General features: G+C 48.9%; 6 protein-coding genes across 6 annotated transcripts; 3 read left to right on the top strand and 3 right to left on the bottom strand.

Moving 5' to 3' along the window:
- Positions 1–855: 855 nt before the first annotated feature.
- Positions 856–2,904, bottom strand: CGGC5_v016128 (Lactose permease; the record flags this gene model as incomplete). The annotated part of the gene is made up of 9 exons (XM_032024668.1): positions 856–1,129; positions 1,187–1,367; positions 1,433–1,574; positions 1,633–1,712; positions 1,781–2,155; positions 2,209–2,282; positions 2,353–2,634; positions 2,687–2,712; positions 2,800–2,904. 9 exons carry the CDS (start codon positions 2,902–2,904, stop codon positions 856–858), a joined length of 1,539 nt encoding a protein of 512 aa, XP_031878710.1.
- Positions 2,905–3,674: 770 nt separating this feature from the next.
- CGGC5_v016129 (uncharacterized protein) lies at positions 3,675–4,754 on the bottom strand (the record flags this gene model as incomplete). Its single annotated transcript, XM_032024669.1, has 2 exons — positions 3,675–4,620; positions 4,690–4,754. The coding sequence occupies 2 exons, from the start codon at positions 4,752–4,754 to the stop codon at positions 3,675–3,677; spliced, it is 1,011 nt and encodes a 336-aa protein (XP_031878711.1).
- Positions 4,755–5,528: 774 nt separating this feature from the next.
- CGGC5_v016130 (D-lactate dehydrogenase) lies at positions 5,529–7,495 on the top strand (the record flags this gene model as incomplete). The annotated part of the gene is made up of 11 exons (XM_066153466.1): positions 5,529–5,537; positions 5,610–5,802; positions 5,850–5,958; positions 6,013–6,144; positions 6,193–6,374; positions 6,474–6,591; positions 6,653–6,882; positions 6,935–7,116; positions 7,186–7,215; positions 7,268–7,341; positions 7,429–7,495. 11 exons carry the CDS (start codon positions 5,529–5,531, stop codon positions 7,493–7,495), a joined length of 1,326 nt encoding a protein of 441 aa, XP_066007336.1.
- Positions 7,496–7,578: 83 nt separating this feature from the next.
- Positions 7,579–8,772, bottom strand: CGGC5_v016131 (Arylacetonitrilase; the record flags this gene model as incomplete). Its single annotated transcript, XM_032024671.1, has 3 exons — positions 7,579–8,186; positions 8,234–8,616; positions 8,702–8,772. 3 exons carry the CDS (start codon positions 8,770–8,772, stop codon positions 7,579–7,581), a joined length of 1,062 nt encoding a protein of 353 aa, XP_031878709.1.
- Positions 8,773–9,521: 749 nt separating this feature from the next.
- KHT2-2 (Hexose transporter 2) lies at positions 9,522–10,973 on the top strand (the record flags this gene model as incomplete). The annotated part of the gene is made up of 2 exons (XM_032024672.1): positions 9,522–9,732; positions 9,832–10,973. The coding sequence occupies 2 exons, from the start codon at positions 9,522–9,524 to the stop codon at positions 10,971–10,973; spliced, it is 1,353 nt and encodes a 450-aa protein (XP_031878707.1).
- A 1,272-nt stretch (positions 10,974–12,245) lies between these two features.
- CGGC5_v016133 (uncharacterized protein) lies at positions 12,246–13,266 on the top strand (the record flags this gene model as incomplete). The annotated part of the gene is made up of 4 exons (XM_066153467.1): positions 12,246–12,286; positions 12,693–12,859; positions 12,919–13,054; positions 13,110–13,266. 4 exons carry the CDS (start codon positions 12,246–12,248, stop codon positions 13,264–13,266), a joined length of 501 nt encoding a protein of 166 aa, XP_066007304.1.
- Between the last annotated feature and the right edge of the window lie 1,716 nt (positions 13,267–14,982).

A 14,982-nucleotide genomic window follows, 5' to 3' on the forward strand; every position in this document is an offset into this window, starting at 1 on the left:
TGCAGCCAGATGCCGTCCCGACCAAGTATAGGTGTTGGTATCGAAGCAATGATGAGAACGACGGCAAGACCGGTTTGTCAAAGAAGACGACAGCTGTGTTCCGAGCAGCCGTTGCTCCAGACATTCAATCGGATTTCTGGAACCCGCTGAATTGGAGCACCGGGCATGAGGCTCTTCCGCCGACATACTTCCAGGTTTGTGGAGCTGACATTCAAAGAGATGATGGGCTGGTCTACGAACGGGTTTTGAGACACGAACATGGCCTCAAAATCAAATTGGACATATACTCGGGTCTTCCTCATGTGTTCTGGTATCTGTACCCAAGTCATTCAATGTGTGAAAAGTTCCGGAACGATAGAATGCTTGGTCTTGGATGGCTTCTCAATCAGGGCTCCCGCAGTGCCTGATACCTGTGTCTTATAATCCCATGAAAATTCAATGATTTCTTTCTCTCTTGAGACAAATTGATGCTATGAATAGTGGCTTCACTGCGGGTGGTGCGTCTTGGAAGAGAAATGTCACATACGCCTCAACCCAAGAGATTGCAGTACAATGGAATGCTCAAGGTCGCCCTCTTCAGCCACACAACCACATTCGGATGGGTATGTGAATACTTACTTATACATATGTTTCCACCTTCAAAGGAAAATAATAGAATAGTTAAGAACAGTCAGTGAATGACATTTCGAGAATCCCATATTCGATTCCATCCGTCGATCTGAACATATCCTCCCAAATATCGACAACCATACCCGAACAGAGTTCTCTATAATACATGCCCATATTGCAAGACCGCTTCGCCTTCCTCTAACTACTTGTTTAAAGATTATCAGTGGCGGCTTTGCTACCGTCTTTCTACAATTTGACAGAGCTAGCCGCGTCTATGCTTGTCGTTTTTGCGACCCCCTCCAGAACCATGCCGCTCCGGCTCAAACCCTCAGTGCCATAACTATCTATCTCATGCAGTGCATCAAACTTGGCATTGATTTCTTCCAGGGTAAGTCCCTTTGTCTCGATCCAGAAATACGCCACAAAGGCGAATTGAACGGCATCCCATCCAGCGTTGATGATGTAAGTCTTCCAACCGATGGCAGCGAGAGCAAAGGGCCACACAAAAACACTAAATAGACTGTTCTCGGGTTAGTAAAACATCCATGTTGTCAACTTCGCGGTAGGAAGAACTTACCCGCCACATGTGATTGCGAACGTCCAGGCTGCCATCCCATTGCTCCGAATTGAATAATTGAGCACCTCGGGTGGATAGAGGACTGTGAGCGGGGTGATGCCAATTGCGTAGCTTCCTTGGAATAGGAAGACAGAAGCCACAGTTGCGTAAACACCCGAAGTATTCTCACCGCCCCCGTAGACTGCAGGACATATGATTAGACTCTTGCCGATATTTGAGGCAATGCAACATCGTGAGACGACCCACCTTTCGTCAGAGCACCAACCAGAAAAAGGAATGCTGTCATGAAGCCGACTGAGATCAGGCACATTGTCTTCCTGCCAGCGATATTCATGAGGTACGTTCCGATACAGGCAATGATAAGACACCAAGCGCTTAGAACAATGTTCTGTCTCGAGTGTTAACCACACGATGAGCTGTGCTAGAGCATTACGGTTAAGACTCACAATCTGAAGCTGTGTCTGTGAATTGCTAATCCCGGCCTTCGTGAGCATGTCTCCCAGGTAATACGAAACAATGTTGTTACCTTGGGCGGATGTCAGCTTTATCGCCTCGAGACCAACAGGCCGCCCTTGGGTGCTTGGGCGCTCTTACCACTCGACATCGCAAGGACTGCCATCGAAACCGCTAGCATCAAACGTCTCCTCGAGCTTGGAGTACGGAAAACCTCCGCAGACGTCATCTTCTGGCCGGACGAGCGCTCCCATTCCAACATGTCGATAATCTCTCTGTGCTGTATCAGCGTAGCTGGATCGTCTTGATCTCCATTGCTGTGGGTTGATGCAATTGACGCCAAGGCGTCTTGCAGTCTGCCTTTATGAGCTAGCCAGCGAGGAGATTCTGGGACAAAGAGAAGCACGACGAGGCAAAATAGGCTGAAGACAGCCTGCAACATGCAAGGCAGCCGCCAGGACCACTCGCCAGATATTTGAGAGGTCCGGTACGTCACTCCAGCAGCTATGAGAGCGCCTAAACCTGTCAGACGGCCAAATAGGAATCAGTTGAAAGGGGAAAATACTGACCAACGTAGTAGATAGTAAAGATAAAACTCAAGCCAGAGGCTCGGTATTTCGTGGGAAGTGTCTCCGCAAGCCACCTGAATAACCCAAGTCAGCCATCATTGCCCGATTACTGGTATATAAGTACTAATGAGTTCAGAAACCTACGACGATGATGCGATGGAGGAAGTGCCTGACCCAGCCCCAAGAATCATTCGCCCGACAACGAACATAGCAACATTTTGTGCAACAGTCATGAAGACAACACCAATTATTTTCAGAACGATAGAGATCAAGACACCAGTACGCCGGCCGCCCCGGTCCACGACTGGTCCCATGAACGTCGCCACGATTGCCCAACCGAGGAACGAGGCAGCAGCATTGAGGGACTTTGTAGCAGTGGTAAGTTTGAGAGTCTCATTGTACGAGGGGAGAATGTTTATGCCGTTTCTATGTTGTCAGTTGATATTCAGAACTGATGGGCACATAAGTAGAGACATACATGAGCGCAGTGTCGTATCCCGTTGTCTGTTTGAGATGTTAGTCCGTACAAATGACTACAAGCAAGAATGGACCGGTATCCGCCAGCATGAACACAGCTGACGTCAGACTTACCGTTGCAAACACACACGATGCAAGAATAGTCAGCGCAATCGTGACTTTGCTCGACTTGTAAAACTGGAGCGGACCAAGAGGCCCGTCAAAACCAAGCAGGCCCATTGTTGAGGATACTGTTTTCTATAGCAAGCCTAGACAGAAAGATGGAGTGAATGTGTATGCGATTGAGAAACAACAAAGGTCATTGCTTTTACTTATCCCAAGTTGCAATTAGTGGCAAACCTTTGGCATCGTTGAGCTTGGTGTACTCGCGATGTCTCCGCGAGAATGACAACGGGTAATGCACCTGTGATTTCACGATAAGCCGACGGTCTATCGATATAAACGACGGGATATTTCTGATGATCCACTCATTCACTTGGCATCTCCGACACCTTTCATTTCCCCGCAAGACCCACCCATGCAGCAGCATTTCCTGGGGTTGACCAAGATAAGCCAAGGCCGCGCGCGCATGACCTGTACACCATGCACTTCGGTCTCCGGGCGTCATGCTGATTTGCTTCCGCGTTGACTTCGGGAGTGAAGACTGGCAGTCGCAATGCTATCGGAAGTCGTTCGTTCTCACAAACTTGATACGTCGTTAGAGGTTTGTATCTTTCGCAGAAAGTGAGGCAAGACAACGACGACTACAACGGCGACGGCGACATAGCGACGACGACAACAACGACAATGATGATAGGAATAACGATAGAATTTTACAATTTGTATTGCATTCTGTTTACTGGACGAGTGTGGAAAGAAAAGATGATCATGGTTATTGCTGTAGTCAAACGAACGTAACGAAAATCTTCTTGATCCAAGCTAGATCTTCCTAATTCCCCCAAACAACACCCCAATAGTGGATGGTATTGACTTCAACATGGTGGAGCCGACTAGTACGGTCTGGCACCCGCGAGCTTCAGCAGCTTGTCCGTGAGTTCCGGCTTCTCGAGTGGCTCGTCACGATCTTGAGGATCCCTTATTCCGTCCGGCAGAATAGCGTAGGTAGGGCCAGCTGTGATGTGTTCAAAAGGCCAATGCGTCGTGCTGCCAAAGTGCTCGAACTTGTTCTTCTTCAGCGCCAACTGCTCCGCACTCGCAAGTCTCGCCGGCTGATACGTCGCGTAAATGGCCGTTCTGACTGTTTTTCCTAAGGGTGTGGGATCTGAGCCGTAGTGAATGACTCGAGAATCCCACATGATCAGGTCGCCAACATCGGCGCACATCTTGTGCGGACGCAGTCCGCGATTTTCAAACCAGGCCAACTCCTCCTTGGAGAAGAGGTAGACGTCTTTGTTGTTTGGCAGGAGGGCAACGTCGGGGTGAGTGTCGAAGAACTCGTCATTAAGCTTGTGGGACCCTGGGTACACTACTAGACCTCCATCCTCGGGGCCATTGGGTGATAGATTGATGATTCCCTGAACACAATGAACCCCGCGCTTCATCGGGCTCTGATCAATGTGCTCCCATGCCTTTCTGGCCGGCAGATCAGGTCGGTTCGGGAGGGTGATGTTCAGGCAGTCGAAACTGACAAGTAACTCTTCTGTGCCCCATAGTCGGCTAAAGGCATCAAGAACACCTGGTTCCATCCTGGCATCCCACATGAACTTCTCATGGGCAACACAGTAGCCATGGTATACGCGAATTTTGTTTGTCAATGGGAGGTTGTTTTCCGTCCAAGTCTGGGGATCGTCGAGTTTGAGCCCTTTGCCGAATGAGAGGAGCCAGTCGTGAGCCTTGTGCTGATAGTCGTTGGCTCGATCCTTTGGGATGGCCCCCTTGATGACACAAAACCCTTTCTCTCTCAGTTCGGCGCGAAAATCAGAAGGCTCTAGGGAGCTACAGGAGACGGTCAGTATGCCTAGGTTCAAGTCTTTCGGCCGCTGCAAGGGGGCAGAGCCCACACACCTTTTCAGGACAGAAATTGGGGGAGTAATGATTTGGTCTGAAGAATCAATTGCGCTGGGTGCCATTTCGAAATCGGCTGGGTGCTTTTCCACTGGGCGAAAGATTTAAGCTATCTGTCGAAAGAAAATGGGAATTGGGTTCCAGGCCGCGAAATTCGTATGGGAGTGCGATCGAAAGTCACAGGAGGGACGGCATCATTAAGTGTCGGCTCAGATCATTGAGATGGACTTCAACATTATTGGAAATTGTGATCGAAATGGAAAGTTCTTTGGCCGTCGATAAACCCGTCGTTTAGAATGCCATGCATGTGGTCGATTTGACGATCCCGAGTTCCGATCCTATCGTGTCATCACAGAGCTAGTGCCGTTGTGTTTTCTCCGTCGCTTAGTATTTCCCGTCGTTCAAGGTATATCCGACGTACCCCGGCTATCTGGTGATAGGCTGTGTTGTGGGGTTCTGTTAAAACGGTCGGAAGCGTACTTGACGTACCTTACCGTAGATACCCCTCATTGCTCGTCTTCGACCATCATCTGTGTCGCCAATTCCCCGTCACTGTCTTCCAGTCATCTTTGAACATGCTTCGCTGCCCATTTAGACTAAGATCGCGGTCTGGCACCGCCTTGAAGACGAAAAATACCGCTCAATTGGCTGGTCGGCGGCGCTATCCGCGTTACCTCCAGACCATCGCCACCTCCCCTGTTACAAGGCATGCGTTCTACTCGAACCCCTCATTTTACTATGGGCTAGCCATCGGTGCCACGACATTTGGCTGGGGTCTCCATCAGGTCTGGAGCCCATCTGCTGCACCAGTTGAGATTCAATATGCAAACAGCGCAACTATGCTCCAGGTATGCAGTCGATTTTCTGTTTGTCATTCAGGTGGCCAAGATATAAGCCTCCTATGGCTAAACGTTCTAAAGGCAGCAAAAGAGATTGAAACCATTTTGGGTTCCGGAGCTGTCAGCTTTGACGAAGATGTTATCGAAGCGCATGGCCACTCAGATTGGTCCACTTCCAACTCATCGGGTCGGCCTGTTGCCATCGTGTATCCGAATAACACTCAAGATGTATCTGAGATCGCCAAAGTTTGCTACAAGCACAGCGTTCCTATGGGTACGGGCCCCATCAGTCCAGATGGTCTTTCCTGACTGACCGTTTAGTACCATTCGGGGCCGGTTCGTCGGTCGAAGGAAACTTTTCATCGCCTTATAGCGGTATTTGCATAGACTTCACGTTCATGGACGAAGTCGTCGCGTTCCATCCAGAAGAGTCTGCGAGCAGCCCCCACACATCTTGACCAAAATGGTTCCTAACACAGTGCAGCATGGACGTGGTAGTTCAGCCTGGTGTCAACTGGGTAGATCTCAATAACCGCATCCAAAGCTCCGGTCTGTTCCTGCCAATGGATCCATCCCCAACAGCGACGATCGGTGGTATGGTCTCGACGAATTGCAGGTGTGTTGTTAACATCAAGACATACTTTTCCATCTAACGAAGTCGCAGCGGTACCAATGCATTCCGATACGGTACGATGAAAGACTGGGTCATCAACGTTACAGTTGTGCTACCTGACAGCCGTATCATTAAGACCAGACAGAGGCCGAGAAAGTCTTCTGCTGGCTACAACCTCACTTCTTTGTTCGTTGGAGCAGAGGGCACACTCGGCATGATCACCGAAATTACATGTAAACTAGCTGTATTACCGCAGGAGACAGGCGTCGCCGTCGTCTCATTCCCTTCAATCAGCAATGCTGCCACTGCCGCCTCTAAGCTGATACGTTCAGGGATACAGCTGGCTGCTTTGGAGCTCATGGATGACGTGCAGATGGGGGTGTTGAACAAACATGGCAGTGCGGCAGTACGACGTTGGCAATTTCCGGAAAACCCCACGCTTTTTCTGAAGTGAGTTGCTGTCATATGGACCGAAACTTCAAGAACTCTACTAATGGCAGCCTTGACCCAGATTCTCTGGCACCAAAGAGGGGGTTCATGGCGATATTGCTTCCGTTAAGTCCGTCATAGAACCATTCAGCCCGAGCAAGGTATTGTTTGCCGCAAACAAGCAAGAAGAAATCGATCTATGGTCGGGAAGGAAGGAGGCGTTGTGGACCATGACGTCGATCAAGCCTCAAGGTTTCAACATTTGGTCAACTGATGTTGCAGTTCCTATATCTAAGCTTGCAGGACTGATTGGTACGTCCGACAATCTGGAAGGGGGACGCGATACTGAGCATGCCCTTCACAGATATTTCCAAGCAAGAATCCGACGAACTTGGAGTTTTTGCTAGTATCGTCGGGCACGTCGGAGACGGAAATTTCCACCAAGCCGTTATGTACGATGCAAAGAATGAGGAGCACGTCCAGGCTGTGGAAGGCTGCGTGCACAAGATGATGGATCGAGCTGTGGAGCTTGGAGGTACAGTTTCGGTAAGCACCGTCCAATCATTTCTTATTCATCAAGCCCGCGATTGAGACCAAGCACTAACACATGTGTAGGGAGAACATGGTATTGGAATCGGAAAGAAGGTTTGTCATTCTTCTCTACCCACACATAAACAGTGTATTGATACTGTCTAAGGAATGCCTCTTGAATGAGCTAGGTGTCGACACGATTGACCTGATGAGAGCTCTGAAGAGCTCTGTAGATCCCAAGTGAGTCCACTCGATCACAAGCTTGCACATTTGGTTTGACTTTAACGTCTGGCGTATTAAATTAAATCTGACTTTGACGGTAATTAGATGGATCATGAATCCTGGCAAAGTGTTTGATGTCCCAAAAGCAGTTAAAACAGTCACAAGCAAGTAAGGTTTCGTCCTTAAAACAATACTAGTCTTCATGTATCAAATATAAAATTGACACTAGTGCTTTCCACCAATTCCTAATTCTTCTTATCCTATCGGGAGATCGGGAAACCTCGATACATGATCGACATTGCTTGTTTCGTCGTACTCGCATTGGCGCCTGAGTTTGCCCCTGACCTGTAGAGTGAAAAGATCAGGGCGTGAGTATTGCCCCACCGTGTCGACAATACTCTTTGCGATGTAGATCTCATCAAATTCGAGCTCTCCATAGAGGAGACCCTCAAACGTGGGGCTAGGTGCCTTCACCAGCGTGCGACCATCGGGAGCGATGATGTCGGAAAATCCACCACCTACGACCGCCGTGTGGGGCTTTTCCCCTTGACCGGCATGTTCACTCTCATCCACAAGCCTGTTGGCTACAAGCCCTTTCTCTGTCTGCGTTGATGAGGCGAGTAGAACGAATGTTGCGCCTGCCACGGCGAGGGTGTGGGTAGCCATCATACACGACTCGACGGTATTGAAGAAGGGCATTTTGCCGACAGGAGGGAAGAGATTTGGCCACGAGGCAACATGAATCTGTTCTCCTTGAAAGTAGGTATTGTACTTTAGAAGAGGTTGCAGGTGCTCAAAGCATTGAAGGGCACCGATTCGGCCGATGGGCGTCTGAACTACATTCGTCGTGCAGTCACCCGACTCTGGGCACGACGAGGTCAGCACAAAGGCTTGCTGCGGCTGTAGTTACCACTTACTGCGTCACCAAATAGGATTCGTTCCTGAGCAGTGGGCTTAAACTTCCTTCTGTGGAGAAGCACGTCTCCATCTGGGCCTATGAAGGTCTGGGCCATGTACAGACTGCCTTTGTCGCGCTCCGATATGCCCACCACAACCATGATGCCGGCATTTCTGGCAACCATACGGATGCGCTCCATGTGCTCGGACCGGACATCGATGGAGTTGCGGTAATACTTGAGGTTGTAATTCATAGTCTCCTTGGCTGCTTTGGCATGGATGAAGTTGGGGTATCCGGGAATCCAGAGCTCTGGAAACGCTACAAGCTTCGCACCGTTCACGCCCGCTTCGGTTATGAGTTCGCAGGTCTTGACAGTTGCAGCTTCGACATCGAACCTGGCAAAGAAAAACGGCTGTTAGTATTAAAGGATACACAGAATTGCCGAAGATGCGATGAAGACATGGCCGGTCCATCACCTACCAACAAGGCTCGGCTTGCACGACTGCGACTTTGACAGGGTCGTTGGGGTCTCCATACACGTGGCTGTTCATGTTTCAAGTAAAAGGAAGAGGCTTTTTGACGTTTTCCAGCTATAGTGGGTTCTATTTGACTAGGCGTTCATGGTTGCGGACTTATGATGATGGTATTGACTTTTAGCCAGTTTTCAGTTGCTCGCAATGGCTAAAGTAATAAAGAGGTGTTGAACTGGTCAGTGCAGCCAAACCCACGATTCCAACCGGGGATATTGATACGGCGCACGTAATTTACGTCCTGATCTCCTGTAAAATTCTGACACATTGTTTTGGTCTCTAGTGTCAATGATGATTTGACGGTCTGATCGGTATATCGGTATCCGTATATAAACTTCCGGTTGGTATCATGACTGGGACCCACAGGCCTACCCAACCTGACGGATCCTCCATCCATCTGGAAAGCGGGAATTCTGATATGTGAAATGCACTGAAGGAGCTTCCGATAAGCTACTTTCCCCTTTCGTCTTACCAGATTCATTTCGGTATTACCCTGGCGTTATTTCCAAGTGCAGAAAGTTTGCCCGATCCGCGAAATAGACTCCGCTTGCTATCACGCAAATGAGGGAGTGCACGCTCTCTTAGAACACTGCTGTCTATGTAAACTCCCATGAGTAATATTTACTCTGGTATGGAAGCAACAGGCGACCCAGCATTATGAAAAAGGGCAAAGGCCACCCGCTGCATTTGACCCATGCGACGCCACCAGTCCCGTCTCAATCGAAAATTACACAGGCCTTTGTACTAGTTGTCTTGATTATTCAACTGCGATGAAGAGCAAAATTGTTTCATCTGGCACCCCTGGCGACTCTGGCGACTTTGTCCTGGGACAGACAGACGCAATACCGAACGGCGTTCCAGCATGGACTCGATACATGCCAGGGCCATCCCCGACGTACCGTTTCGTTGGGCTGCCTCCTAAGGCCTCGAGAATTGGCGTAGTTGCTTGCGGATGCTGCATCATGTCACTTTCAGGATACAGTACGTTATAACTGTCATCATCTTTCTTAGCCTTGGCACCATTCACTGCTTGTTCTATTAGCCTCTGCGGAGATCACATACAGCTGACACTAATTATAGATCTCGCACTCATGGGCAGCATTTCCGGTTTAGACTCGTACCTCCAAGTTGTCGGACTCACAGACGGAAGCAATTATACTCAGCTCCTCATCGGCCTGGTCAACTGCGTCTACTGGATTGGTGTCATCCTCGGCGCCCTTCTCGTTGGTTCGTTCTCAGATCGCGTTGGCCGCCGACGTGCCATTGTCTTTACTGGCATCTTCGCGGTTGCCATCATTCCAACGTTTGCATCTCTGCAGAGCTTCCCATGGGCTCTGGCTCTTCGTTTCCTCAACGGATGCACTACGGGATCCTTCGATTCTGTGGGACTGAACTGGTCAGCTGAAAGCGCTGATCATCGCCACCGAGGCCGTACAATGGGCATTTTGATGTGCTGCGCTGCTACAGGCGCGGCCATCGCTTACTTCATCCCGTATGGTTTGGCCAAGCACACTACAGGCGAGATAGTCTGGAAGCTGCCGATGTCATTTCAGCTGATTTACGTCATCACTGTCCTGTCTATGGTGTGTTTCCTGCCTGAATCGCCACGCTGGCTCGTCAAAGTCGGCCTCATCAATGCAGCCCGGGATGGTCTCCGGAGTGTCAAGTCCATCGAAGATCCCATTGAGCTTGAGGAGACTGTGGAGTCCGAACTTCTTTCGATTGCACAGGCGATAGAGACGGAACGTCTAAACAATTCGTCGGCAAGCTATTGGGCTATGTTGACGGCTCCAGACGATCTGAAAACGGCTCGACGGACTTGGTCGGCAATTTTCATACAGTTCGCGACACAAGCAATGGTCGGTTCGGGGTTTGTCTCTGGATACGGTATCCAAATATTCGAGACTGGTGGATGGTCGTCCGAGCTAGCAGCACTTCTTGCAGGAATGGGTATTATCACTCAAGCGGCCTTTGGTCTTCCTGGCGCCTTGCTTTCCGACACTATAGGTCGCCGTAAAGCCATGATTGGTGTTTCAGCCATTGGGGCCGTCGTTCTGGCTCTGATTGGCATGTGCGGCTACTTCGTCAACAAGTACACACACACAAATCCGGCACTAGCTAAATCCTATGGCTCGGCAACAGTTGCTTTGGTGTTCCTCTGGGATGCCATTTTTGGCGCAACATGGCGTATGTCCTTCTATCGGATCCGTCACTTCTTGTGAAACATGAGCTGACAGTTGAGATTTCCGAACAGTCTGGTGCCCTTTTGCGTATCCTTCCGAAATCTTCCCTGCTCAATCTAGGGCCAAAGGCAGTTCCGTGGGTATAGTTGGTCTTGGAATTGGCTCTTTCTTTGCCAGCATGATCAGTCCTTACCTTTTTGCTGCCATTGGGTATCAATCCCTTTTCATGATATGTGGTTTGAGCGTTATGGTTGCTCTCATTTGTTACTTTTGGATGCCTGAAACCGCGGGAAAGACTTTGGAACAAATCGACGGGCTCTATGATTAAGACAATTATGCAACAGCTTATCCTTATTTAAGTGGTACAAGTCGCACTTGATGACCTCCGTAAATGTTATATGCAGTATCCATACATTCAGCTTATCATTGACTGTACAAGCCTTTCTAACTCAGTTGGATTGGATTAGTCGCTCATCCTGAACATTTCGCGCTGTTTATACTCTCATTGCTCTACTTTCCTCGATATTGTTAATGCTGCTCGTATTTCAGAAATCTTGGAGCCTCCATTGTGCCAATCACCCCGATCGTACCAGTTGTCTCGGTCGATTTCCTTGTCCTCGTCGTCCTCATTATTCCCTTCGTACCCCGTCATCCACGTCGTCTCCGTTGTCCTTATTATCCCTATCGCCCTTATAGGATAAGAGCTTGCGTAATCATATCAAAGGAGATACCCACGGCTAACAAGTTTGTCTCTTTTGTCCAAGGCGCTCATGGTGATTGAGCGGAATATATTTTCCTATGATATGGTTGCTGCATTTCATTGGTAGAACTTCGTATGTCTTATCGGCCCCGCTCGTCATGAAAGGCATACCTAGTGGGTTTCGCACATGGATGCTCATACTCCAGCTAGGTACTCAAGGAATTCTATCTAAGAACTTGTCCAAATCTAATCTTCGCCCTTAGTATCGATGGAGAATTCCAATTTCTTGAGGAATTATACGCAGCTCATCATGTCGTCCAATTCATTGCCGCGAACGAGGCGCCAGACATCACGGGTATCAATGGCATGCCATCAGTGCCGGACAGGAAGGATCAAATGCGATGGCGCCAAACCGCAGTGCGCTACATGCGCTCGACTTGATCGAAACTGCAACTACAGTCGACTTGATGGACGCAAGTCACGACACACGGAATACGAATTCAGTGCTTTGAACAACAGAATCGCCTTTTTGGAATCTCAGCTCAGAAAAGCGCAAGCTAGTGCGTCACTCGGATTTGAGGTAACGGGAGATCCAACATTGGATACACATTATGGCGTTTCTGTTCCCCTCAGCTTCGAAGACCATCAAGCAGTGAGGCTCGAACGGCCTCTTGAGTCTCTGAACTCCAGTGTCTTAGGTCTGCAGTTTGACGACGAGAAGCTGACAACTTCAGCCCTTGGGGCTATATGCTCTGTGAATGGTGCATTGATACACGACGAAGTCGCAGGAAAGACGGTCTATGTTGGCCAACTAGCAATTTCCATTTATCGCCCACATGCGGGACGATGCGACCTTCGATAGCCGGAAAAGTCGCTCATTAAAGCTGTACAGAATGGCTACCAACAGAGCTTGAATACCTAAGGAGTTACTGGGATCACGTTCACTCCCATTTTCCGCTGTTCTCTTCACCCGCCGAGCTTCAATAGTCCGCAGCAACCAATCTGCTACTCAAAGTAAGTGTGCTAGGTGTTTGGGCTTTTTTCTGTCTCTCAGACAGCGATCCTGAGCGACAGCATCAAGTCAACCTCGCATTCTCGAGTCGTTTCACTGAACTGAGTGGGGGTGAGATCGAGCACGTTTGCATACCCAACATCAAGTCTTTTCTACTCCGGTCATACTTGGCTATCTTGCAAGGAAAGCTTGAGTCAGCAGGTGTTTTCCTAGGTATGTTGCCATGCGAGATTCTGCATTCCCTCACGTCCACGCTTAATGAAAACGCCTAGGGATTGCTTGCAATGCGGCAAAGCTTATGGGTCTTCATGTCGACCAAGCTTCATTGCACGATGGGCCTTACATGCGACAGACTTCCGACAACATAGATAGACACACGACGTTTTGGGCTTGTTTCTTCTTAGACAGGTGAGTAAATACCGGAGCTCAGAATCGTTCATGGGCTAAAATCACTGTGTGTTAGACGCCTGGCAATTCTTCAGGGGCGTGCTGTGTTGATGGCTGCTTGCGATGTTTCCGTCCAGTGTCCCGTCCATAATGTTGAGAGAACCCTCAAGGAAAGCAACGATGTTGGTGTCACTGCGCATGATATATATGCGTTATTTATTCTTTATATATAGATCAGATATTCTTTTGCGTGCCCTGCCTCGACGGAGGAAGCAATATCAGCGGGTAATCTTCGATATGTTTCATGGCTCAAGCTTTACCAGCCTCTCTTCGAGCCACAAATCTTCCAGAGTGCCCACCTAGTTTAATTTCACTCCAGTCAGTCCGATTGTGAATAAGACAACTCGATTCATAACTGACATCTAAGAAAGCTTATGCTACCACTCCGGCGTGATCCTTCTACATCGCCCATCTTTGAAGCAGACTAGTGCTGAGCGTGAGCTTGCCAACAACCACTGTTTGGAGTCTGCCTCAACAATAACTGCACTTCTCAAAAGATACCGCGAACGATACTCTAATAGTATCGCTGACTTCATGGTCATACATGCAGCCTTCACCGCTGCATTGGTTCATCTAGTCTTGCTAGATCACCCGGAAGTTTCCTCGTATCATAAGATAATCAGGGCACTGAGATCGACAGTAAAGTCTCTCGCCTGGATGATTCCAAAATCGGAGTACGCGAAGGAGGTTTACACTGACCTTAAGCATTTCGCAATGTCCTAGTCAATCAAGCCAGCGAATTCGCCAATGTTTTGGGAAAGCAGTTTGTTTCTACATGAAGGTAAATAGTAAGCTTAACAGACACAATCTGTTTTACAGAAAACCAAAGCACTGGATGCATAGAATGTGCTCACGAGGAAATAATCAAGCTCGCCTTCAACTCGTTGCTGCTGTCCTACCCCTCGCGTCCGGTCGCCGAAGCCCGCAGATTGATTTCCAGCGGGCTCTGCCTCTCGGACATATTTCGGGACTGGCGTCTGGATCTGTCATCTTTGATCAGACAGCCAAGAATATCAACCAATGGACCACACCACCCAGCGTGGTGGCTTTACGGTGAAGAGCACAGCCAATGACAGTAATCACTTATCTGGGTGTTCCACGACGCAGAGCAAGTCTAATCTCTGTTGTAAAAGATCCCCATTTCAATCGTTAGCAACAAAGAAGACCAAAGTTTTGAATCTTGCACCACTGAGTGTGACTGGTGTGTGCATAACTTTCCTGTCCATTGCCTTCGTGTCACTGAGTCCATTGTTCGCTCCTAGATGCACCCAGTCTTACAAGAACCTTCTGCATGCGGGCTTTTATCTTCTCGGTGACGCTGTGTCTCTGAAACTTATTTGGCAACTTAAATCACAAGTGCGTAAACTTCACCAACTAAACCCTAATTCGTAAAGCATCGGCTCCGATATCGCGGTTTTCCTCAGTGCCAGCTGCCCCACTCCGGTTTGCCGTCGAGAAAACATGCCTGGGCTTCAACACCTGGGTCAAGTAGGCGTTGAGTCCGCCAAGATGGGAATAGAACTGAAGATTACTCCCGATTGTGTCGTTACATAATGCTGAACGATCCCCTGAAATACCCACAGTCGTTTCTTTTGCGGGCATCGATGACTTGTCATACCTGCAGGGGCGACAGTTTTTGGAATAGCCTCGCGATAACGCACGCATTTCATTTTTGGGTTTTCTTTACATTCCTAGTTGCTATCTTTACAATACATGATGCTGGGAATGTTAACTTGGCGAAGTCTCTAGCTGAAACCTCGTAACGTCGAATATCAGACGTGTTACAGTTGACTGGAAATTACTATGACTCGTGTGCACTGGTCACTGGCGCTTGTGAGGATGGGTAGGCTGTGGCGTAAGATCTCTGTCAGAGGCATCTCGACAGATAA

The sequence above is a fragment of the Colletotrichum fructicola genome (assembly GCF_000319635.2).
Source record: "Colletotrichum fructicola Nara gc5 chromosome Unknown KSG_Nara_v1_contig10, whole genome shotgun sequence".
NCBI classification, from domain to species: domain Eukaryota; kingdom Fungi; phylum Ascomycota; class Sordariomycetes; order Glomerellales; family Glomerellaceae; genus Colletotrichum; species Colletotrichum fructicola.